Below are 26,027 nucleotides of genomic sequence, written 5' to 3' on the forward strand. Positions count from 1 at the left end.
CTATATGTCTGACGGATCAGCTTTGAATAGGCTTTGTTTGTGTCATGGATGATAAAACCCGGCTGCCTTTAAGACCCAGTAGCTCCCTGGGCCTAGCAGTCCACCCTCCCTGCCTGCCTCCTGCAGAGAATAAGCTAGAGCATACACTAGCGCAGTGCTACCTCTCTCTGCTCTCAGCTGATGCACAGCACAGCACAGACAGCAGACCAACCCTGCCTGCAGTTTCTTTTCTCTGCTCTGTTTTTCCTTCTCTCCATTCATCCTCCTCTCCTCCGGGGCCCGGCGTCTAATCTGAAGTCTGCAGTCGGAGGCTGAGGCTGTTTCCTGTCAGTGCAGAGCGCCAGTCAGTGAGCCCAGACAGCGAGCCAGGATATACATCTCTCTCTCTCCCTCCTCTCTCCTGACCAGACAGGGAGGAAATCAGCAGGACCAACAAGGAGTAGGGAAGTTGTTCCTGGGCTGTGGCTGTGTGGACTAGAGGGGGTATTAGTAAGAGGCCTATAGAAGAGGGGTGACCTAGAGGATTATCGAGAGAGAGACTCTCTAGAAGCATCACTGAACCCCCCCTCTACACCGGCAATACCTCCCCCCCACACCGACGACGTCACCTTCTCCTCCTCATTGTTATAAGAGCAGACAGGCCAGCGTGGAGCCTGGCAAAGACTGGAGAATCAGCATGTCGTCTCAGACTACTAGGAGGAATGTATACACCCGGGTGAGTGTCTGGTAGGGGGCTGCCTATATAGAGGAGTGGGTTAGTGTCTGGGAGGGGGCTGCCTGTATAGAGGAGTGGGTTAGTGTCTGGTAGGGGGCTGCCTATGGAGAGGAGTGGGTTAGTGTCTGGGAGGGGGCTGCCTATGGATAGGAGTGGGTAAGTGTCTGGTAGGGGGCTGCCTATATAGAGGAGTGGGTTAGTGTCTGGTAGGGGGCTGCCTATGGATAGGAGTGGGTTAGTGTCTGGTAGGGGGCTGCCTATGGATAGGAGTGGGTTAGTGTCTGGTAGGGGGCTGCCTGTGTAGAGGAGTGGGTTAGTGTCTGGGAGGGGGCTGCCTATGGATAGGAGTGGGTTAGTGTCTGGTAGGGGGCTGCCTGTATAGAGGAGTGGGTTAGTGTCTGAGAGGGGGCTGCCTATGGATAGGAGTGGGTTAGTGTCTGGTAGGGGGCTGCCTGTATAGAGGAGTGGGTTAGTGTCTGGTAGGGGGCTGCCTATATAGAGGAGTGGGTTAGTGTCTGGGAGGGGGCTGCCTATGGATAGGAGTGGGTTAGTGTCTGGTAGGGGGCTGCCTGTATAGAGGAGTGGGTTAGTGTCTGGTAGGGGGCTGCCTATATAGAGGAGTGGGTTAGTGTCTGGTAGGGGGCTGCCTATGGATAGGAGTGGGTAGTGTCTGGTAGGGGGCTGCCTATGGATAGGAGTGGGTTAGTGTCTGGTAGGGGGCTGCCTGTATAGAGGAGTGGGTTAGTGTCTGGTAGGGGGCTGCCTATATAGAGGAGTGGGTTAGTGTCTGGTAGGGGGCTGCCTGTATAGAGGAGTGGGTTAGTGTCTGGTAGGGGGCTGCCTATATAGAGGAGTGGGTGAGTGTCTGGTAGGGGGCTGCCTATATAGAGGAGTGGGTTAGTGTCTGGTAGGGGGCTGCCTGTATAGAGGAGTGGGTTAGTGTCTGGTAGGGGGCTGCCTATATAGAGGAGTGGGTTAGTGTCAGGGAGGGGGCTGCCTGTGTAGAGGAGTGGTTTAGTGTCTGGTAGGGGGCTGCCTGTATAGAGGAGTGGGTTAGTGTCTGGTAGGGGGCTGCCTATATAGAGGAATGGGTTAGTGTCTGGTAGGGGGCTGCCTATATAGAGGAATGGGTTAGTGTCTGGTAGGGGGCTGCCTATATAGAGGAATGGGTTAGTGTCTGGTAGGGGGCTGCCTATATAGAGGAGTGGGTTAGTGTCTGGGAGGGGGCTGCCTATGGATAGGAGTGGGTTAGTGTCTGGTAGGGGGCTGCCTGTATAGAGGAGTGGGTTAGTGTCTGGTAGGGGGCTGCCTATGGATAGGAGTGGGTTAGTGTCTGGTAGGGGGCTGCCTATGGATGGGGGCTGCCTATGGATAGGAGTGGGTTAGTGTCTGGTAGGGGGCTGCCTGTATAGAGGAGTGGGTTAGTGTCTGGGAGGGGGCTGCCTATGGATAGGAGTGGGTTAGTGTCTGGTAGGGGGCTGCCTGTATAGAGGAGGAGTGGGTTAGTGTCTGGTAGGGGGCTGCCTATGGATAGGAGTGGGTAGTGTCTGGTAGGGGGCTGCCTATGGATAGGAGTGGGTTAGTGTCTGGTAAGGGGCTGCCTGTATAGAGGAGTGGGTTAGTGTCTGGTAGGGGGCTGCCTGTATAGAGGAGTGGGTTAGTGTCTGGGAGGGGGCTGCCTATGGATAGGAGTGGGTTAGTGTCTGGTAGGGGGCTGCCTATGGATAGGAGTGGGTTAGTGTCTGGTAGGGGGCTGCCTATGGATAGGAGTGGGTAAGTGTCTGGGAGGGGGCTGCCTGTATATCAAATCAAATCAAATGTATTTATATAGTCCTTCGTACATCAGCTGATATCTCAAAGTGCTGTACAGAAACCCAGCCTAAAACCCCAAACAGCAAGCAATGCAGGTGTAGAAGCACGGTGGCTAGGAAAAACTCCCTAGAAAGGCCAAAACCTAGGAGGAAACCTAGAGAGGAACCAGGCTATGTGGGGTGGCCAGTCCTCTTCTGGCTGTGCCGGGTGGAGATTATAACAGAACATGGCCAAGATGTTCAAAAGTTCATAAATGACCAGCATGGTCGAATAATAATAAGGCAGAACAGTTGAAACTGGAGCAGCAGCACGGCCAAGTGGACTGGGGACAGCAAGGAGTCATCATATAGAGGAGTGGGTTAGTGTCTGGTAGGGGGATGCCTATGGATAGGAGTGGGTTAGTGTCTGGTAAGGGGCTGCCTGTATAGAGGAGTGGGTTAGTGTCTGGTAAGGGGCTGCCTGTATAGAGGAGTGTGTTAGTCTCTGGTAGGGGGCTGCCTATATAGAGGAGTGGGTTAGTGTCTGGTAGGGGGCTGCCTATGGATAGGAGTGGGTTAGTGTCTGGTAGGGGGCTGCCTATGGATAGGAGTGGGTTAGTGTCTGGGAGGGGGCTGCCTATGGATAGGAGTGGGTTAGTGTCTGGTAGGGGGCTGCCTATGGATAGGAGTGGGTAGTGTCTGGTAGGGGGCTGCCTATGGATAGGAGTGGGTTAGTGTCTGGTAGGGGGCTGCCTGTATAAAGGAGTGGGTTAGTGTCTGGGAGGGGACTGCCTATGGATAGGAGTGGGTTAGTGTCTGGTAGGGGGCTGCCTATGGATAGGAGTGGGTTAGTGTCTGGTAGGGGGCTGCCTATGGATAGGAGTGGGTTAGTGTCTGGTAGGGGGCTGCCTATGGATAGGAGTGGGTTAGTGTCTGGTAAGGGGCTGCCTGTATAGAGGAGTGTGTTAGTGTCTGGTAAGGGGCTGCCTGTGTAGAGGAGTGGGTTAGTGTCTGGTAGGGGGCTGCCTGTGGATAGGAGTGGGTTAGTGTCTGGTAGGGGGCTGCCTATATAGAGGAGTGGGTGAGTGTCTGGTAGGGAGCTGCCTATATAGAGGAGTGGGTGAGTGTCTGGTAGGGGGCTCCATATGGATAGGAGTGGGTTAGTGTCTTGTAGGGGGCTGCATATATAGAGGAGTGGGTTAGTATCTGGTAGGGGGCTGCCTATGGATAGGAGTGGGTTAGTGTCTGGTAGGGGGCTGCCTGTATAGAGGAGAGGGTTAGTGACTGGTAGGGGGCTGCCTATATAGAGGAGTGGGTTAGTGTCTGGTAGGGGGCTGTCTATATAGAGGAGTGGGTTAGTGTCTGGTAGGGGGCTGCCTATATAGAGGAGTGGGTTAGTGTCTGGTAGGGGCCTGCCTATATAGAGGAGTGGGTTAGTGTCTGGTAGGGGGCTGCCTATATAGAGGAGTGGGTTAGTGTCTGGTAGGGGCCTGCCTATATAGAGGAGTGGGTTAGTGTCAGGGAGGGGGCTGCCTATGGATAGTAGTGGGGGTTATTGTCTGGTAGGGGGCTGCCTATATAGAGGAGTGGGTGAGTGTCTGGTAGGGGGCTGCCTATGGATAGGAGTGGGTTAGTGTCTGGTAGGGGGCTGCCTGTTTAGAGGAGTGGGTTAGTGTCTGGTAGGGGGCTGCCTATGGATAGGAGTGGGTTAGTGTCTAGTAGGGGGCTGCCTGTATAGAGGAGTGGGTTAGTGTCTGGTAGGGGGCTGCCTATATAGAGGAGTGGGTTAGTGTCTGGTAGGGGGCTGCCTGTGTAGAGGAGTGGTTTAGTGTCTGGTAGGGGGCTGCCTGTATAGAGGAGTGGATTAGTGTCTGGTAGGGGGCTGCCTATATAGAGGAGTGGGTTAGTGTCTGGTAGGGGGCTGCCTATATAGAGGAGTGGGTTAGTGTCTGGTAGGGGGCTGCCTGTGTAGAGGAGTGGGTTAGTGTTTGGTAAGGGGCTGCCTATGGATAGGAGTGGGTTAGTGTCTGGTAGGGGGCTGCCTATATAGAGGAGTGGGTTAGTGTCTGGTAGGGGGCTGCTTGTGTAGAAGAGTGGGTTAGTCTGGTAGGGGGCTGCCTATATAGAAGAGTGGGTTAGTGTCTGGTAGGAGGCTGCCTGTATAGAGGAGTGGGTTAGTGTCTGGTAGGGGGCTGCCTATGGATAGGAGTGGGTTAGTGTCTGGTAGGGGGCTGCCTGTATAGAGGAGTGGGTTAGTGTCTGGTAGGGGGCTGCCTATGGATAGGAGTGGGTTAGTGTCTGGTAGGGGGCTGCCTACATAGAAGAGTGGGTGAGTGTCTGGTAGGGGGCTGCCTATATAGAGGAGTGGGTTAGTGTCTGGTAAGGGGCTGCTTATATAGAAGAGTGGGTGAGTGTCTGGTAGGGGGCTGCCTATATAGAGGAGTGGGTTAGTGTCTGGTAAGGGGCTGCTTATATAGAAGAGTGGGTGAGTGTCTGGTAGGGGGCTGCCTTTATAGAGGAGTGGGTGAGTGTCTGGTAGGGGGCTGCCTATGGATAGGAGTGGGTTAGTGTCTGGTAGGTGGCTGCCTGTATAGAGGAATGGGTTAGTGTCTGGTAGGGGGCTGCCTGTATAGAGGAGTGGGTTAGTGTCTGGTAGGGGGCTGCCTATATAGAGGAGTGGGTTAGTGTCTGGTAGGGAGCTGCCTATATAGAGGAGTGGGTGAGTGTCTGGTAGGGGGCTCCATATGGATAGGAGTGGGTTAGTGTCTTGTAGGGGGCTGCATATATAGAGGAGTGGGTTAGTATCTGGTAGGGGGCTGCCTATGGATAGGAGTGGGTTAGTGTCTGGTAGGGGGCTGCCTGTATAGAGGAGAGGGTTAGTGACTGGTAGGGGGCTGCCTATATAGAGGAGTGGGTTAGTGTCTGGTAGGGGGCTGTCTATATAGAGGAGTGGGTTAGTGTCTGGTAGGGGGCTGCCTATATAGAGGAGTGGGTTAGTGTCTGGTAGGGGCCTGCCTATATAGAGGAGTGGGTTAGTGTCTGGTAGGGGGCTGCCTATATAGAGGAGTGGGTTAGTGTCTGGTAGGGGCCTGCCTATATAGAGGAGTGGGTTAGTGTCAGGGAGGGGGCTGCCTATGGATAGTAGTGGGGGTTATTGTCTGGTAGGGGGCTGCCTATATAGAGGAGTGGGTGAGTGTCTGGTAGGGGGCTGCCTATGGATAGGAGTGGGTTAGTGTCTGGTAGGGGGCTGCCTGTTTAGAGGAGTGGGTTAGTGTCTGGTAGGGGGCTGCCTATGGATAGGAGTGGGTTAGTGTCTAGTAGGGGGCTGCCTGTATAGAGGAGTGGGTTAGTGTCTGGTAGGGGGCTGCCTATATAGAGGAGTGGGTTAGTGTCTGGTAGGGGGCTGCCTGTGTAGAGGAGTGGTTTAGTGTCTGGTAGGGGGCTGCCTGTATAGAGGAGTGGATTAGTGTCTGGTAGGGGGCTGCCTATATAGAGGAGTGGGTTAGTGTCTGGTAGGGGGCTGCCTATATAGAGGAGTGGGTTAGTGTCTGGTAGGGGGCTGCCTGTGTAGAGGAGTGGGTTAGTGTTTGGTAAGGGGCTGCCTATGGATAGGAGTGGGTTAGTGTCTGGTAGGGGGCTGCCTATATAGAGGAGTGGGTTAGTGTCTGGTAGGGGGCTGCTTGTGTAGAAGAGTGGGTTAGTCTGGTAGGGGGCTGCCTATATAGAAGAGTGGGTTAGTGTCTGGTAGGAGGCTGCCTGTATAGAGGAGTGGGTTAGTGTCTGGTAGGGGGCTGCCTATGGATAGGAGTGGGTTAGTGTCTGGTAGGGGGCTGCCTGTATAGAGGAGTGGGTTAGTGTCTGGTAGGGGGCTGCCTATGGATAGGAGTGGGTTAGTGTCTGGTAGGGGGCTGCCTACATAGAAGAGTGGGTGAGTGTCTGGTAGGGGGCTGCCTATATAGAGGAGTGGGTTAGTGTCTGGTAAGGGGCTGCTTATATAGAAGAGTGGGTGAGTGTCTGGTAGGGGGCTGCCTATATAGAGGAGTGGGTTAGTGTCTGGTAAGGGGCTGCTTATATAGAAGAGTGGGTGAGTGTCTGGTAGGGGGCTGCCTTTATAGAGGAGTGGGTGAGTGTCTGGTAGGGGGCTGCCTATGGATAGGAGTGGGTTAGTGTCTGGTAGGTGGCTGCCTGTATAGAGGAATGGGTTAGTGTCTGGTAGGGGGCTGCCTGTATAGAGGAGTGGGTTAGTGTCTGGTAGGGGGCTGCCTATATAGAGGAGTGGGTTAGTGTCTGGTAGGGGGCTGCCTGTGTAGAGGAGTGGTTTAGTGTCTGGTAGGGGGCTGCCTGTATAGAGGAGTGGATTAGTGTCTGGTAGGGGGCTGTCTATATAGAGGAATGGGTTAGTGTCTGGTAGGGGGCTGCCTATATAGAGGAGTGGGTTAGTGTCTCTTAGGGGGCTGCCTATATAGAGGAGTGGGTTAGTGTCTGGTAGGGGGCTGCCTGTATAGAGGAGTGGGTTAGTGTCTGGTAGGGGGCTGCCTATATAGAGGAGTGGGTTAGTGTCTGGTAGGGGGCTGCCTGTGTAGAGGAGTGGGTTAGTGTCTGGTAGGGGGCTGCCTGTGTAGAGGAGTGGGTTAGTGTTTGGTAGGGGGCTGCCTATGGATAGGAGTGGGTTAGTGTCTGGTAGGGGGCTGCCTATATAGAGGAGTGGGTTAGTGTCTGGTAGGGGGCTGCTTGTGTAGAAGAGTGGGTTAGTGTCTGGTAGGGGGCTGCCTATATAGAGGAGTGGGTTAGTGTCTGGTAGGGGGCTGCTTGTGTAGAAGAGTGGGTTAGTGTCTGGTAGGGGGCTGCCTATATAGAGGAGTGGGTTAGTGTCTGGTAGGGGGCTGCCTGTATAGAGGAGTGGGTTAGTGTCTGGTAGGGGGCTGCCTATATAGAGGAGTGGGTTAGTGTCTGGTAGGGGGCTGCTTGTGTAGAAGAGTGGGTTAGTGTCTGGTAGGGGGCTGCCTATATAGAAGAGTGGGTTAGTGTCTGGTTGGAGGCTGCCTGTATAGAGGAGTGGGTTAGTGTCTGGTAGGGGGCTGCTTGTGTAGAAGAGTGGGTTAGTGTCTGGTAGGGGGCTGCCTGTATAGAGGAGTGGATTAGTGTCTGGTAGGGGGCTGCCTATATAGAGGAGTGGGTTAGTGTCTGGTAGGGGGCTGCTTGTGTAGAAGAGTGGGTTAGTGTCTGGTAGGGGGCTGCCTATATAGAGGAGTGGGTTAGTGTCTGGTAGGGGGCTGCCTATGGATAGGAGTGGGTTAGTGTCTGGTAAGGGGCTGCCTATATAGAGGAGTGGGTTAGTGTCTGGTAGGGGGCTGCCTGTGTAGAGGAGTGGGTTAGTGTCTGGTAGGGGGCTGCCTATGGATAGGAGTGGGTTAGTGTCTGGTAGGGGGCTGCCTGTGTAGAGGAGTGGGTTAGTGTCTGGTAGGGGGCTGCCAATGGATAGGAGTGGGTTAGTGTCTGGTAGGGGGCTGCCTGTATAGAGGAGTGGGTTAGTGTCTGGTAGGGGGCTGCCTGTGTAGAGGAGTGGTTTAGTGTCTGGTAGGGGGCTGCCAATGGATAGGAGTGGGTTAGTGTCTGGTAGGGGGCTGCCTGTATAGAGGAGTGGGTTAGTGTCTGGTAGGGGGCTGCCTGTGTAGAGGAGTGGTTTAGTGTCTGGTAGGGGGCTGCCTGTATAGAGGAGTTTATTAGTGTCTGGTAGGGGGCTGCCTATATAGAGGAATGGGTTAGTGTCTGGTAGGGGGCTGCCTATATAGAGGAGTGGATTAGTGTCTGGTAGGGGGCTGCCTATATAGAGGAATGGGTTAGTGTCTGGTAGGGGGCTGCCTGTATAGAGGAGTGGGTTAGTGTCTGGTAGGGGGCTGCCTGTGTAGAGGAGTGGGTTAGTGTCTGGTAGGGGGCTGCCTGTATAGAGGAGTGGGTTAGTGTCTGGTAGGGGGCTGCCTGTATAGAGGAGTGGGTTAGTGTCTGGTAGGGGGATGCCTATGGATAGGAGTGGGTTAGTGTCTCGTAGGGGGCTGCCTGTATAGAGGAGTGGGTTAGTGTCTGGTAGGGGGCTGCCTGTATAGAGGAGTGGGTTAGTGTCTGGTAGGGGGCTGCCTATATAGAGGAGTGGGTTAGTGTCTGGTAGGGGGCTGCCTGTATAGAGGAGTGGGTTAGTGTCTGGTAGGGGGCTGCCTATATAGAGGAGTGGGTTAGTGTCTGGTAGGGGGCTGCCTGTATAGAGGAGTGGGTTAGTGTCTGGTAGGGGGCTGCCTGTATAGAGGAGTGGGTTAGTGTCTGGTAGGGGGCTGCCTGTATAGAGGAGTGGGTTAGTGTCTGGTAGGGGGCTGCCTGTATAGAGGAGTGGGTTAGTGTCTGGTAGGGGGCTGCCTGTATAGAGGAGTGGGTTAGTGTCTGGTAGGGGGCTGCCTGTATAGAGGAGTGGGTTAGTGTCTGGTAGGGGGCTGCCTGTATAGAGGAGTGGGTTAGTGTCTGGTAGGGGGCTGCCTATATAGAGGAGTGGGTTAGTGTCTGGTAGGGGGCTGCCTATATAGAGGAGTGGGTTAGTGTCTGGTAGGGGGCTGCCTATATAGAGGAGTGGGTTAGTGTCTGGTTGGGGGCTGCCTATATAGAGGAGTGGGTTAGTGTCTGGTAGGGGGCTGCCTGTATAGAGGAGTGGGTTAGTGTCTGGTAGGGGGCTGCCTATATAGAGGAGTGGGTTAGTGTCTGGTAGGGGGCTGCCTGTATAGAGGAGTGGGTTAGTGTCTGGTAGGGGGCTGCCTGTATAGAGGAGTGGGTTAGTGTCTGGTAGGGGGCTGCCTGTCTGTGTCTGAGGTTAGCGTTGTTTCAGATGTGTACCTGTGTTCTGGTGAATGGCTGTTGACTGTTAGCCTACCTACAGTCAATGGGTGTGTTGACTGTTAGCCTACCTACAGTCAATGGGTGTGTTGACTGTTAGCCTACCTACAGTCAATGGGTGTGTTGACTGTTAGCCTACCTACAGTCAATGGGTGTTGACTGTTAGCCTACCTACAGTCAATGGGTGTTGACTGTTAGCCTACCTACAGTCAATGGGTGTTGACTGTTGCCTACCTACAGTCAATGGGTGTTGACTGTTAGCCTACCTACAGTCAATGGGTGTTGACTGTTGCCTACCTACAGGCAATGGGTGTTGACTGTTGCCTACCTACAGTCAATGGGTGTTGACTGTTGGCCTACCTACAGTCAATAGGTGTTGACTGTTAGCCTACCTACAGTCAATGGGTGTTGACTGTTAGCCTACCTACAGTCAATGGGTGTTGACTGTTAGCCTACCTACAGTCAATGGGTGTTGACTGTTAGCCTACCTACAGTCAATGGGTGTTGACTGTTAGCCTACCTACAGTCAATAGGTGTTGACTGTTAGCCTACCTACAGTCAATGGGTGTTGACTGTTAGCCTACCTACAGTCAATGGGTGTTGACTGTTAGCCTACCTACAGTCAATGGGTGTTGACTGTTAGCCTACCTACAGTCAATGGGTGTTGACTGTTGCCTACCTACAGTCAATGGGTGTTGACTGTTAGCCTACCTACAGTCAATGGGTGTTGACGGTTGCCTACCTACAGGCAATGGGTGTTGACTGTTGCCTACCTACAGTCAATGGGTGTTGACTGTTGGCCTACCTACAGTCAATGGGTGTTGACTGTTGCCTACCTACAGGCAATGGTTGTGTTGACTGTTAGCCTACCTACAGTCAATGGGTGTTGACTGTTAGCCTACCTACCTACTCTCTGTACAGTTTCCGGTGTTGTTTATGTGCAGTCTGGATGAGAGGAGTGTTAGACTAGACTACATGGTGTCTGTGTACAGCACTGTTACCTTCCTCCTGTCTGTGCTGTGGGGTCTGGGTTTTTCAAGAGGTCTGTGGAGTCTGTTGGGTTGAGATCTGTGTTTGTATGGGCCGGAGAGGTGGAGGGTTGTAGGGGTGTATGAGGTATGTCTTAGCTAGTGTTTATGGTTGTTTAGTGTTGGCTGTAGTTACAGTTGAAGTCAAATACATTTAAACTCCGTTTTACACAATTCCTGACATTTAATCCTAGTAAAAATTCCCTGTTTTAGGTCAGTTAGGATCACCACTTTATTTTAAGAATGTGAAATGTCGCAATAGTAGTAGAGATAATTATTTTGTCCCATTCCTCCTGACAGAGCTGGTGTAACTGAGTCAGGTTTGTAGGCCTCCTTGCTCACACACGCTTTTTCGGTTCTAACCGCAAATTTACTATAAGATTGAGGTCAGGGCTTTGTGACGGCCACTCCAATACCTTGACTTTTGTTGTCCTTAAGACAAAACTATAGTTTGTTTAAACAAGAAATGTGTGGAGTGGTTGAAAAACGAGTTTTAATGACTCCAACCTAAGTGTATGTAAACATCCGACTTCAACTGTACATTATTGTTGTTACTGGAAAACCAGTCTCATCTCCGAGGCTCTGGATCACTTCCTGTTTGTCATAAGACACTGACTCAGGAGGGATGACATCACAGCAGTTATGGGAAGGAGCGATGACATCATAGCTATACCTTGTCAGATCTGTCAGGGAAATGCTGAATACTTGTTGAAATGAAGCCCTGGTCAAAGAAGTGCACTATATAGGGGATAGATTGCCATTTGGGAATGTCCTTATGTGTACTTCACAGTCCACACTGAGGACTTGACCTGGTTTAGTACTAACTCTGTGAGCTGGTATGGCCCTGTTCGGTACCAGACTCAGTGGTGTAGCTGTTAGCTGGTATGGCCCTGTTTGTTTCCAGACTCAGTGTTATAGCTGTTAGCTGGTAGGGCCCTGTTTGTTTCCAGACTCAGTGTTGTAGCTGTTAGCTGGTAGGGCCCTGTTTGTTTCCAGACTCAGTGTTGTAGCTGTTAGCTGGTAGGGCCCTGTTCGGTACCAGACTCAGTGGTATAGCTGTTAGCTGGTAGGGCCCTGTTTGTTTCCAGACTCAGTGTTGTAGCTGTTAGCTGGTAGGGCCCTGTTCGGTACCAGACTCAGTGGTATAGCTGTTAGCTGGTAGGGCCCTGTTTGTTTCCAGACTCAGTGTTGTAGCTGTTAGCTGGTAGGGCCCTGTTCGGTACCAGACTCAGTGGTGTAGCTGTTAGCTGGTATGGCCCTGTTTGTTTCCAGACTCAGTGTTGTAGCTGTTAGCTGGTAGGGCCCTGTTCGGTGCCAGACTCAGTGTTGTAGCTGTTAGCTGGTAGGGCCCTGTTTGTTTCCAGACTCAGTGTTGTAGCTGTTAGCTGGTAGGGCCCTGTTTGTTTCCAGACTCAGTGTTGTAGCTGTTAGCTGGTACGGCCCTGTTTGTTTCCAGACTCAGTGTTGTAGCTGTTAGCTGGTACGGCCCTGTTTGTTTCCAGACTCAGTGTTGTAGCTGTTAGCTGGTAGGGCCCTGTTTGTTTCCAGACTCAGTGGTATAGCTGTTAGCTGGTAGGGCCCTGTTTGTTTCCAGACTCAGTGTTGTAGCTGTTAGCTGGTTGGGCCCTGTTTGTTTCCAGACTCAGTGTTGTAGCTGTTAGCTGGTAGGGCCCTGTTCGGTACCAGACTCAGTGGTGTAGCTGTTAGCTGGTATGGCCCTGTTTGTTTCCAGACTCAGTGTTGTAGCTGTTAGCTGGTAGGGCCCTGTTCGGTGCCAGACTCAGTGTTGTAGCTGTTAGCTGGTAGGGCCCTGTTTGTTTCCAGACTTAGTGTTGTAGCTGTTAGCTGGTACGGCCCTGTTTGTTTCCAGACTCAGTGTTATAGCTGTTAGCTGGTAGGGCCCTGTTTGTTTCCAGACTCAGTGGTATAGCTGTTAGCTGGTAGGGCCCTGTTTGTTTCCAGACTCAGTGGTATAGCTGTTAGCTGGTAGGGCCCTGTTTGTTTCCAGACTCAGTGGTATAGCTGTTAGCTGGTATGGCCCTGTTTGGTGCCAGACTCAGTGGTATAGCTGTTAGCTGGTAGGGCCCTGTTTGTTTCCAGACTCAGTGGTATAGCTGTTAGCTGGTAGGGCCCTGTTCAGTACCAGACTCAGTGGTATAGCTGTTAGCTGGTTGGGCCGTGTTCGGTACCAGACTCAGTGTTATAGCTGTTAGCTGGTAGGGCCCTGTTTGTTTCCAGACTCAGTGGTATAGCTGTTAGCTGGTACGGCCCTGTTTGTTTCCAGACTCAGTGGTATAGCTGTTAGCTGGTAGGGCCCTGTTTGTTTCCAGACTCAGTGGTATAGCTGTTAGCTGGTAGGGCCCTGTTTGTTTCCAGACTCAGTGGTATAGCTGTTAGCTGGTATGGCCCTGTTCGGTGCCAGACTCAGTGGTATAGCTGTTAGCTGGTAGGGCCCTGTTCGGTGCCAGACTCAGTGGTATAGCTGTTAGCTGGTAGGGCCCTGTTTGTTTCCAGACTCAGTGGTATAGCTGTTAGCTGGTATGGCCCTGTTCGGTGCCAGACTCAGTGGTATAGCTGTTAGCTGGTATGGCCCTGTTTGGTGCCAGACTCAGTGGTATAGCTGTTAGCTGGTAGGGCCCTGTTTGTTTCCAGACTCAGTGGTATAGCTGTTAGCTGGTAGGGCCCTGTTCGGTACCAGACTCAGTGTTATAGCTGTTAGCTGGTAGGGCCCTGTTTGTTTCCAGACTCAGTGGTATAGCTGTTAGCTGGTAGGGCCCTGTTTGTTTCCAGACTCAGTGGTATAGCTGTTAGCTGGTAGGGCCCTGTTTGTTTCCAGACTCAGTGGTATAGCTGTTAGCTGGTAGGGCCCTGTTCGGTGCCAGACTCAGTGGTATAGCTGTTAGCTGGTAGGGCCCTGTTCGGTGCCAGACTCAGTGGTATAGCTGTTAGCTGGTAGGGCCCTGTTTGTTTCCAGACTCAGTGGTATAGCTGTTAGCTGGTAGGGCCATGTTTGTTTCCAGACTCAGTGGTATAGCTGTTAGCTGGTAGGGCCCTGTTTGTTTCCAGACTCAGTGGTATAGCTGTTAGCTGGTAGGGCCCTGTTCGGTGCCAGACTCAGTGGTATAGCTGTTAGCTGGTAGGGCCCTGTTTGTTTCCAGACTCAGTGGTATAGCTGTTAGCTGGTAGGGCCCTGTTTGTTTCCAGACTCAGTGGTATAGCTGTGAGCTGGTAGGGCCCTGTTCGGTGCCAGACTCAGTGGTATAGCTGTTAGCTGGTAGGGCCCTGTTCAGTACCAGACTCAGTGGTATAGCTGTTAGCTGGTTGGGCCGTGTTCGGTACCAGACTCAGTGTTATAGCTGTTAGCTGGTAGGGCCCTGTTTGTTTCCAGACTCAGTGGTATAGCTGTTAGCTGGTACGGCCCTGTTTGTTTCCAGACTCAGTGGTATAGCTGTTAGCTGGTAGGGCCCTGTTTGTTTCCAGACTCAGTGGTATAGCTGTTAGCTGGTAGGGCCCTGTTTGTTTCCAGACTCAGTGGTATAGCTGTTAGCTGGTATGGCCCTGTTCGGTGCCAGACTCAGTGGTATAGCTGTTAGCTGGTAGGGCCCTGTTCGGTGCCAGACTCAGTGGTATAGCTGTTAGCTGGTAGGGCCCTGTTTGTTTCCAGACTCAGTGGTATAGCTGTTAGCTGGTATGGCCCTGTTCGGTGCCAGACTCAGTGGTATAGCTGTTAGCTGGTATGGCCCTGTTTGGTGCCAGACTCAGTGGTATAGCTGTTAGCTGGTAGGGCCCTGTTTGTTTCCAGACTCAGTGGTATAGCTGTTAGCTGGTAGGGCCCTGTTCAGTACCAGACTCAGTGGTATAGCTGTTAGCTGGTTGGGCCCTGTTCGGTACCAGACTCAGTGTTATAGCTGTTAGCTGGTAGGGCCCTGTTTGTTTCCAGACTCAGTGGTATAGCTGTTAGCTGGTAGGGCCCTGTTTGTTTCCAGACTCAGTGGTATAGCTGTTAGCTGGTAGGGCCCTGTTTGTTTCCAGACTCAGTGGTATAGCTGTTAGCTGGTAGGGCCCTGTTCGGTGCCAGACTCAGTGGTATAGCTGTTAGCTGGTAGGGCCCTGTTCGGTGCCAGACTCAGTGGTATAGCTGTTAGCTGGTAGGGCCCTGTTTGTTTCCAGACTCAGTGGTATAGCTGTTAGCTGGTAGGGCCATGTTTGTTTCCAGACTCAGTGGTATAGCTGTTAGCTGGTAGGGCCCTGTTTGTTTCCAGACTCAGTGGTATAGCTGTTAGCTGGTAGGGCCCTGTTCGGTGCCAGACTCAGTGGTATAGCTGTTAGCTGGTAGGGCCCTGTTTGTTTCCAGACTCAGTGGTATAGCTGTTAGCTGGTAGGGCCCTGTTTGTTTCCAGACTCAGTGGTATAGCTGTGAGCTGGTAGGGCCCTGTTCGGTGCCAGACTCAGTGGTATAGCTGTTAGCTGGTAGGGCCCTGTTTGTTTCCAGACTCAGTGGTATAGCTGTTAGCTGGTAGGGCCCTGTTTGTTTCCAGACTCAGTGGTATAGCTGTGAGCTGGTATGGCCCTGTTTGTTTCCAGACTCAGTGGTATAGCTGTTAGTTGGTAGGGCCCTGTTTGTTTCCAGACTCAGTGGTATAGCTGTTAGCTGGTAGGGCCCTGTTTGTTTCCAGACTCAGTGGTATAGCTGTTAGTTGGTAGGGCCCTGTTTGTTTCCAGACTCAGTGGTATAGCTGTTAGCTGGTATGGCCCTGTTCGGTGCTAGACTCAGTGGTGTAGCTGTTAGCTGGTAGGGCCCTGTTTGTTTCCAGACTCAGTGTTGTAGCTGTTAGCTGGTAGGGCCATGTTTGTTTCCAGACTCAGTGTTATAGCTGTTAGCTGGTATGGCCCTGTTTGTTTCCAGACTCAGTGGTATAGCTGTTAGCTGGTAGGGCCCTGTTTGTTTCCAGACTCAGTGGTATAGCTGTTAGCTGGTATGGCCCTGTTCGGTGACAGACTCAGTGTTGTAGCTGTTAGTTGGTACGGCCCTGTTTGTTTCCAGACTCAGTGTTGTAGCTGTTAGCTGGTAGGGCCCTGTTCGGTGCCAGACTCAGTGGTGTAGCTGTGAGCTGGTAGGGCCCTGTTTGTTTCCAGACTCAGTTGTATAGCTGTTAGCTGGTAGGGCCCTGTTTGTTTCCAGACTCAGTGTTATAGCTGTTAGCTGGTAGGGCCCTGTTTGTTTCCAGACTCAGTGGTATAGCTGTTAGCTGGTATGGCCCTGTTTGTTTCCAGACTCAGTGTTATAGCTGTTAGCTGGTATGGCCCTGTTTGTTTCCAGACTCAGTGGTATAGCTGTTAGCTGGTATTGCCCTGTTTGTTTCCAGACTCAGTGTTGTAGCTGTTAGCTGGTAGGGCCCTGTTTGTTTCCAGACTCAGTTTTGTAGCTGTTAGCTGGTATGGCCCTGTTTGTTTCCAGACTCAGTGGTATAGCTGTTAGCTGGTATGGCCCTGTTTGTTTCCAGACTCAGTGTTATAGCTGTTAGCTGGTTGGGCCCTGTTTGTTTCCAGACTCAGTGGTATAGCTGTTAGCTGGTAGGGCCCTGTTTGTTTCCAGACTCAGTGGTATAGCTGTTAGCTGGTAGGGCCCTGTTTGTTTCCAGTCTCAGTGGTATAGCTGTTAGCTGGTTGGGCCCTGTTTGTTTCCAGACTCAGTGTTGTAGCTGTTAGCTGGTAGGGCCATGTTTGTTTCCAGACTCAGTGTTATAGCTGTTAGCTGGTATGGCCCTGTTTGTTTCCAGACTCAGTGGTATAGCTGTTAGCTGGTAGGGCCCTGTTTGTTTTCAGACTCAGTGGTATAGCTGTTAGCTGGTATGGCCCTGTTTGTTTCCAGACTCAGTGGTATAGCTGTTAGCTGGTATGGCCCTGTTTGTTTCCAGACTCAGTGTTGTAGCTGTTAGCTGGTAGGGCCCTGTTTGTTTCCAGACTCAGTTTTGTAGCTGTTAGCTGGTATGGCCCTGTTTGTTTCCAGACTCAGTGGTATAGCTGTTAGCTGGTATGGCCCTGTTTGTTTCCAGACTCAGTGTTATAGCTGTTAGCTGGTTGGGCCCTGTTTGTTTCCAGACTCAGTGGTATAGCTGTTAGCTGGTAGGGCCCTGTTTGTTTCCAGACTCAGTGGTATAGCTGTTAGCTGGTAGGGCCCTGTTTGTTTCCAGTCTCAGTGGTATAGCTGTTAGCTGGTTGGGCCCTGTTTGTTTCCAGACTCAGTGGTATAGCTGTTAGCTGGTAGGGCCCTGTTTGTTTCCAGACTCAGAGGCATAGCTGTTAGCTGGTTGGGCCCTGTTTGTTTCCAGACTCAGTGTTGTAGCTGTTAGCTGGTAGGGCCCTGTTTGCCGTGTGTGTGTGTGTGTGTGTGTGTGTGTGTGTGTGTGTGTGTGTGTGTGTGTGTGTGTGTGTGTGTGTGTGTGTGTGTGTGTGTGTGTGTGTGTGTGTGTGTGTGTGTGTGTGTGTGTGTGTGTGTGTGTGTGAGAGAGAGAGAGAGAGTAAGAGTAGAGTAGTTTTAAATCATTCAGGATGCTTCCTCCTCCTGGAGCAGCAGCATGGTGAACTGGGCTACATCCCAAATGGTTACCCAAGACTCTAAAAAGTAGTGCACTATATACTACAAAAGTAGTGCACTATATAGCGGATAGGGTGCCCTTTGGGTTGTGTCCTTGGTCTCAGGCTCAGGCTGAGTATTGTATAAAACACAATGAATCTTTAATTTCATCTTGCTTGGTGCTCTTCAACTAGTCCACCAAAGCACTTAGTACCAAGGATGCTTAAGCAATAGAGTGAGCAATAGTCCCTATTCAAATGGAACAGCTCATACTCTGCAGTACCACAGAAATAGTGCTCTGTTGTTGTAGTACAGACGAGTGTAGTGTATCTGTTTTTAGTAATAAGAGCAGCAGTAATGTAGTAGTGCAGCTGTTCCTATATGAGTAACACTATAGGACTACTATAGGACTACTACCTACTATAGGACTACTACAGGACTACTACCTCCTATAGGAAAACTACATACTATAGGAATACTATAGGACTACTATAGGACTACTACCTACTATAGGACTACTACCTAGTGTAGGACTACTACCTACTATAGGACTACTACCTCCTATAGGAATACTACATACTATAGGAATACTATAGGACTACTATAGGACTACTACCTACTATAGGACTGCTACAGGACTACTACCTACTATAGGACTACTACAGGACTACTACCTACTATAGGACTACTACAGGACTACTACCTACTATAGGACTACTATAGGACTACTACCTACTATAGGACTACTATAGGACTACTACCTACTATAGGACTACTACCTACTATAGGACTACTATAGGACTACTATAGGACTACTATAGGACTACTACCTACTATAGGACTACTACAGGACTACTACCTACTATAGGACTACTATAGGACTACTACCTACTATAGGACTACTATAGGACTACTACCTACTATAGGACTACTACCTACTATAGGACTACTATAGGACTACTACCTACTATAGGACTACTACCTACTATAGGACTACTACCTACTATAGGACTACTACCTACTATAGGACTACTATAGGACTACTACCTACTATAGGACTACTACCTACTATAGGACTACTACCTACTATAGGACTACTACCTACTATAGGACTACTACCTACTATAGGACTACTATAGGACTACTACCTACTATAGGACTACTACCTACTATAGGACTACTACCTACTATAGGACTACTATAGGACTACTACCTACTATAGGACTACTACCTACTATAGGACTACTACATACTATAGGACTACTACCTACTATAGGACTACTACATACTATAGGACTACTACCTACTATAGGACTACTACCTACTATAGGACTACTATAGGACTACTACATACTATAGGACTACTACCTACTATAGGACTACTACCTACTATAGGACTACTACCTACTATAGGACTACTACATACTATAGGACTACTACCTACTATAGGACTACTACATACTACAGGACTACTACCTACTATAGGACTACTACCTACTATAGGACTACTACCTACTATAGGACTATTACATACTATAGGACTATTACATACTATAGGACTACTACCTACTATAGGACTACTATAGGACTACTACCTACTATAGGACTACTATAGGACTACTACCTACTATAGGACTACTACCTACTATAGGACTATTACATACTATTGGACTATTACATACTATAGGACTACTACCTACTATAGGACTACTATAGGACTACTACCTACTATAGGACTACTATAGGACTACTATCTACTATAGGACTACTACCTACTATAGGACTATTACATACTATAGGAATACTACATACTATAGGACTACTACATACTACAGGACTACTACCTACTATAGGACTACTACCTACTATAGGACTACTATAGGACTACTACCTACTATAGGACTACTATAGGACTACTACCTACTATAGGACTACTACCTACTATAGGACTATTACATACTATAGGACTATTACATACTATAGGACTACTACCTACTATAGGACTACTATAGGACTACTACCTACTATAGGACTACTATAGGACTACTACCTACTATAGGACTACTACCTACTATAGGACTATTACATACTATAGGACTATTACATACTATAGGACTACTACCTACTATAGGACTACTACCTACTATAGGACTACTACAGGACTACTACCTACTATAGGACTACTATAGGACTACTACCTACTATAGGACTACTATAGGACTACTACCTACTATAGGACTACTACCTACTATAGGACTACTACAGGACTACTACCTACTATAGGACTACTATAGGACTACTACCTACTATAGGACTACTACCTACTATAGGACTACTACAGGACTACTACCTACTATAGGACTACTACCTACTATAGGACTACTACCTACTATAGTACTACTACCTACTATAGGACTACTACCTACTATAGGACTACTACATACTATAGGACTACTACCCACTATAGGACTACTACCTACTATAGGACTACTACATACTATAGGACTACTACCTACTATAGGACTACTATAGGACTACTACCTACTATAGGACTACTATAGGACTACTACCTACTATAGGACTACTACCTACTATAGGACTACTACATACTATAGGACTACTACCCACTATAGGACTACTACCTACTATAGGACTACTATAGGACTACTACATACTATAGGACTACTATAGGACTACTACCTACTATAGGACTACTACCTACTATAGGACTACTACATACTATAGGACTACTACCCACTATAGGACTACTACCTACTATAGGACTATTACAGGACTACTACCTACTATAGGACTACTACCTACTATAGGACTACTACCTACTATAGGACTACTACATACTATAGGACTACTACCTACTATAGGACTACTACATACTATAGGACTACTACCCACTATAGGACTACTACATACTATAGGACTACTACATACTATAGGAATACTATAGGACTACTACCTACTATAGGACTACTACCTACTATAGGACTAATACATACTATAGGACTACTACCCACTATAGGACTACTACATACTATAGGACTACTACATACTATAGGACTACTACATACTATAGGACTACTACCCACTATAGGACTACTACATACTATAGGACTACTACAGGACTACTACATACTATAGGACCACTACATGATATAGGACTACATGCTAATATAGGACTACTACATACTATAGGACTACTACCTACTATAGGACTAATACATACTATAGGACTACTACCCACTATAGGACTACTACATACTCTAGGACTACTATAGGACCACTACCTAATATAGGACTACTACCTGATATAGGATTACTACCTACTATAGGACTACTACCTGATATAGGACTACATCCTAATAGAGGACTACTACCTAATATAGGACTACTACCTGATATAGGATTACTACCTACTATAGGACTACTACCTGATATAGGACTACTAACTACTATAGGAATTCTACCTACTATAGGACTACTACCCACTACTACCTACTATAGGACTATTACCTACTATAGTACTACTACATACTATGGGACTACTACCTACTATAGGACTACTACCCACTACTACCTACTATAGTACTACTACATACTATGGGACTACTACCTAATATAGGACTACTATAGGACTACTACATACTATAGGACTACTACATACTATAGGACTACTACCTAATATAGGATTACTACCTCTACCTACTATAGGACTACTACCTACCCTAGGACTACTATAGGACCACTACCTACTATAGGACTACTACCTACTATAGGACTACTATAGGACCACTACCTACTATAGGACCACTACCTACTATAGGACTACTACCTATTATAGGACTACTACCTACTATAGGACTACTACCTACTATAGGACTACTACCTACTATAGGACTACTACATACCATAGGACTACTACCTACTATAGGACTACTATAGGACTAATACCTACTATAGGACTACTACATACTATAGGACTACTATAGGACTACTACCTACTATAGGACTACTACCTACTATAGGACTACTACATACTATAGGACTACTACCTACTATAGGACTACTACATACTATAGGACTACTACCTACTATAGGAATACTATAGGACTACTACCTACTATAGGACTACAACCTCTTATAGGACTACTATAGGACTACTACCTCTTATAGGACTACTACCTAATATAGGACTACTACCTACTATAGGACTACTATATGACTACTACATACTATAGGACTACTATCTACCCAGACCACCAGTAGTGAACTAACCTCCTGTCCTCTGTCATCCAGTAGTGTCTAACCTCCTGTCCTCCAGATCACTAGTAGTGAACTAACCTCCTGTCCTCCAGATCACTAGTACTGAACTGACCTCCTGTCTTCCAGACCACTAGTAGTGAACTAACCTCCTGTCCTCCAGACCACTAGTAGTGAACTAACCTCCTGTCTTCCAGACCACTAGTAGTGAACTAACCTCCTGTCCTCCAGACCACTAGTAGTGAACTAACCTCCTGTCTTCCAGACCACTAGTAGTGAACTAACCTCCTGTCTTCCAGACCACTAGTAGTGAACTAACCTCCTGTCCTCCAGACCACTAGTAGTGAACTAACCTCCTGTCCTCCAGACCACTAGTAGTGAACTAACCTCCTGTCCTCCAGACCACTATTAGTGAACTAACCTCCTGTCCTCCAGACCACTAGTAGTGAACTAACCTCCTGTCCTCCAGACCACTAGTAGTGAACTAACCTCCTGTCCTCCAGACCACTAGTAGTGAACTAACCTCCTGTCCTCCAGACCACTATTAGTGAACTAACCTCCTGTCCTCCAGACCACTAGTTGTGAACTAACCTCCTGTCCTTTGTCCTCGAGACCAATAGTTGTGAACTAACCTCCTGTCCCCCAGAACACTAGTAGTGAACTAACCTCCTGTCCTCCAGACCACTAGTAGTGAACTAACCTCCTGTCCTCCAGACCACTAGTAGTGAACTAACCTCCTGTCCTCCAGACCACTAGTAGCGAACTAACCTCCTGTCCTCCAGACCACTAGTAGTGAACTAACCTCCTTTCCTCCAGACCACTAGTAGTGAACTAACCTCCTGTCCTCCAGACCACTAGTAGCGAACTAACCTCCTGTCCTCCAGACCACTAGTAGTGAACTAACCTCCTGTCCTCCAGACCACTAGTAGCGAACTAACCTCCTGTCCTCCAGACCACTAGTAGTGAACTAACCTCCTGTCCTCCAGACCACTAGTAGTGAACTAACCTCCTGTCCTCCAGACCACTATTAGTGAACTAACCTCCTGTCCTCCAGACCACTAGTAGTGAACTAACCTCCTGTCCTCCAGACCACTAGTAGTGAACTAACCTCCTGTCCTCCAGACCACTAGTAGTGAACTAACCTCCTGTCCTCCAGACCACTAGTAGTGAACTAACCTCCTGTCCTCCAGACCACTAGTAGCGAACTAACCTTCTGTCCTTTGTCCTCCAGACCACTAGTAGTGAACTAACCTCCTGTCCTCCAGACCACTAGTAGTGAACTAACCTCCTGTCCTCCAGACCACTAGTAGTGAACTAACCTCCTGTCCTCCAGACCACTATTAGTGAACTAACCTCCTGTCCTCCAGACCACTAGTTGTGAACTAACCTCCTGTCCTTTGTCCTCGAGACCAATAGTTGTGAACTAACCTCCTGTCCCCCAGAACACTAGTAGTGAACTAACCTCCTGTCCTCCAGACCACTAGTAGTGAACTAACCTCCTGTCCTCCAGACCACTAGTAGTGAACTAACCTCCTGTCCTCCAGACCACTAGTAGCGAACTAACCTCCTGTCCTCCAGACCACTAGTAGTGAACTAACCTCCTTTCCTCCAGACCACTAGTAGTGAACTAACCTCCTGTCCTCCAGACCACTAGTAGCGAACTAACCTCCTGTCCTCCAGACCACTAGTAGTGAACTAACCTCCTGTCCTCCAGACCACTAGTAGCGAACTAACCTCCTGTCCTCCAGACCACTAGTAGTGAACTAACCTCCTGTCCTCCAGACCACTAGTAGTGAACTAACCTCCTGTCCTCCAGACCACTATTAGTGAACTAACCTCCTGTCCTCCAGACCACTAGTAGTGAACTAACCTCCTGTCCTCCAGACCACTAGTAGTGAACTAACCTCCTGTCCTCCAGACCACTAGTAGTGAACTAACCTCCTGTCCTCCAGACCACTAGTAGTGAACTAACCTCCTGTCCTCCAGACCACTAGTAGCGAACTAACCTTCTGTCCTTTGTCCTCCAGACCACTAGTAGTGAACTAACCTCCTGTACTCCAGACCACTAGTAGTGAACTAACCTCCTGTCCTCCAGACCACTAGTAGTGAACTAACCTCCTGTCCTCCAGACCACTATTAGTGAACTAACCTCCTGTCCTCCAGACCACTAGTTGTGAACTAACCTCCTGTCCCCTGTCCTCTAGAAGTGAACTAACCTCCTGTCCTCCAGACCACTAGTAGTGAACTAACCTCCTGTCCTCTGTCCTCTATTAGTGAACTAACCTCCTGTTCTCCAGACCACTAGTAGTGAACTAACCTCCTGTTCTCTGTCCTCTATTAGTGAACTAACCTCCTGTCCTCTGTCCTCTAGTAGTGACCTAACCTCCTGTCCTCTGTCCTCTAGTAGTGAACTAACCTCCTGTCCTCTGTCCTCCAGACCACCAGTAGTGGCAGCAGCAGGATGAGTTCAGACGGGGGTGGCCGGCCGGCCAAGGTGGGTTCCCGGGTGGAGGTGATTGGGAAGGGGCACCGCGGAACAGTGGCATATATCGGTGCAACGCTCTTCTCCACAGGGAAGTGGGTGGGAGTGATCCTCGACGAGTCGAAGGGGAAGAACGATGGCACAGTCCAGGGGAAGAGATACTTCACCTGCCATGAGAACCATGGCATCTTCGTACGGCAGTCACAGGTAGGTACCGCAACTGGGTTCTGGTGACTATTATCAATGAACAGAACAGACAGGCCTGTGTGGGTTATGGTGACTATTATCAATGAACAGAACAGACAGACCTGTGTGGGTTATGGTGACTATTATCAATGAACAGAACAGACAGGCCTGTGTGGGTTATGGTGACTATTATCAATGAACAGAACAGACAGAACAGACAGGCCTGTGTGGGTTATGGTGACTATTATCAATGAACAGAACAGACAGGCCTGTGTGGGTTATGGTGACTATTATCAATGAACAGAACAGACAGGCCTGTGTGGGTTATGGTGACTATTATCAATGAACAGAACAGACAGAACAGACAGGCCTGTGTGGGTTATGGTGACTATTATCAATGAACAGAACAGACAGAACAGACAGGCCTGTGTGGGTTATGGTGAGCCTGCAGTAGGTGTGAGCTACAAAGGTTGCTGTGGATACCAAAATAATTCATATTCAGTTGCTTTGTGATCAGATTTCATCCCTCTTTCTCTCTCCTCTCCTCTTCTCCTCTCCTCCTCCCTCCATCAGATCCAACTGGTTGATGATGGAGCAGACACCACCTCTCCTGATACCCCAGAACCGGCCTCCAACAAGGTCCCCAAACACGGTGATGACACAGAGACAGAACGTACAGAGACAGAACACACAGAGACAGAACGCACAGAGACAGAACGCACCGAGACAGAACGCACAGAGACAGAACACACAGAGACAGAACACACCGAGACAGAACACACCGAGAGAGAACACACCGAGACAGAACACACCGAGACAGAACACACAGAGACAGAACACAGAGAGACAGAACACACCGAGACAGAACTCACCGAGACAGAACACACAGAGACAGAACACACAGAGACAGAACACAGAGAGACAGAACACAGAGAGACAGAACACACAGAGACAGAACACACAGAGACAGAACACACCGAGACAGAACAGACAGAGACAGAACACACAGAGACAGAACACACAGAGACAGAACACACCGAGACAGAACACACCGAGATAGAACACACAGAGACAGAACACACAGAGACAGAACACAGAGAGACAGAACACAGAGAGACAGAACACACAGAGACAGAACACACAGAGACAGAACAGACCGAGACAGAACAGACCGAGACAGAACACACCGAGACAGAACACACAGAGACAGAACACACCGAGACAGAACACACCGAGACAGAACACACCGAGACAGAACACACCGAGACAGAACACACCGAGACAGAACACACCGAGACAGAACACACAGAGACAGAACACACCAAGACAGAACACACCGAGACAGAACACACAGAGACAGAACACACAGAGACAGAACACAGAGACAGAACACACCAAGACAAAACACACAGAGACAGAACACCGAGACAGAACACACCGAGACAGAACACAGAGAGACAGAACACAGAGAGACAGAACACAGAGAGACAGAACACAGAGACAGAACACAGAGACAGAACACAACGAGACAAAACACACAGAGACAGAACACAGAGACAGAACACACAGAAACAGAACACACAAAGAGACTTGAGGATCAGAGAGGCTTGAGGATCAGAGAGACTTGAGGATCAGAGAGACTTGAGGATCAGAGAGGCTTGAGGATCAGAGAGGCTTGAGGATCAGAGAGGCTTGAGGATCAGAGAGGCTTGAGGATCAGAGAGGCTTGAGGATCAGAGAGGCTTGAGGATCAGAGAGGCTTGAGGATCAGAGAGCTTGAGGATCAGAGAGGCTTGAGGTGAAAGGATGTGAACTTGTGAGGGACAGGGCAGGAGAGGTGTGTGTGTGAACATCTCTCTCTCGCTATTAGAGACCAGAGACTATGTCTGAGGTACTGCTTGGTATAGAGGTGCCAATGGGCCGTTGCCATGGTTACAACTCATTGCTGCAGTGAAGGGGAGATATTCTGTTTTTGGAAATGACACAGAGAGAGGAGAGATAGAGATAGAGAGAGAGGAGGAGAGAGAGAGGAGAGAGAGAGAGAGAGAGAGAGAGGAGAGAGAGAGGAGAGAGGAGAGAGAGAGGGGAGAGAGAGAGA

General features: G+C 49.3%; 1 protein-coding gene across 3 annotated transcripts in view; it reads left to right on the plus strand.

Annotated features, from left to right (window-relative positions):
• Positions 1-124: 124 nt before the first annotated feature.
• LOC110504258 (dynactin subunit 1b) overlaps positions 125-26,027 on the plus strand; it is a 133,031-nt gene continuing 107,128 nt past the window's right edge. For 2 of the 3 annotated variants that reach the window (XM_090221474.1, XM_090221475.1), the window contains exons 1-3: positions 125-715; positions 23,699-23,950; positions 24,503-24,581. In XM_090221474.1, the coding sequence (XP_090077600.1) occupies positions 677-715; positions 23,699-23,950; positions 24,503-24,581 (370 nt within the window). In that variant the 5' untranslated portion in view covers positions 125-676. The remainder of the gene's footprint in view (positions 716-23,698; positions 23,951-24,502; positions 24,582-26,027) is intronic. The other variant, XM_090221476.1, reaches the window with a different exon arrangement.

The sequence above is a fragment of the Oncorhynchus mykiss genome, chromosome 25 (genome assembly GCF_057628025.1).
Source record: "Oncorhynchus mykiss isolate SJ-2025 chromosome 25, ASM5762802v1, whole genome shotgun sequence".
Lineage (NCBI taxonomy): Eukaryota > Metazoa > Chordata > Actinopteri > Salmoniformes > Salmonidae > Oncorhynchus > Oncorhynchus mykiss.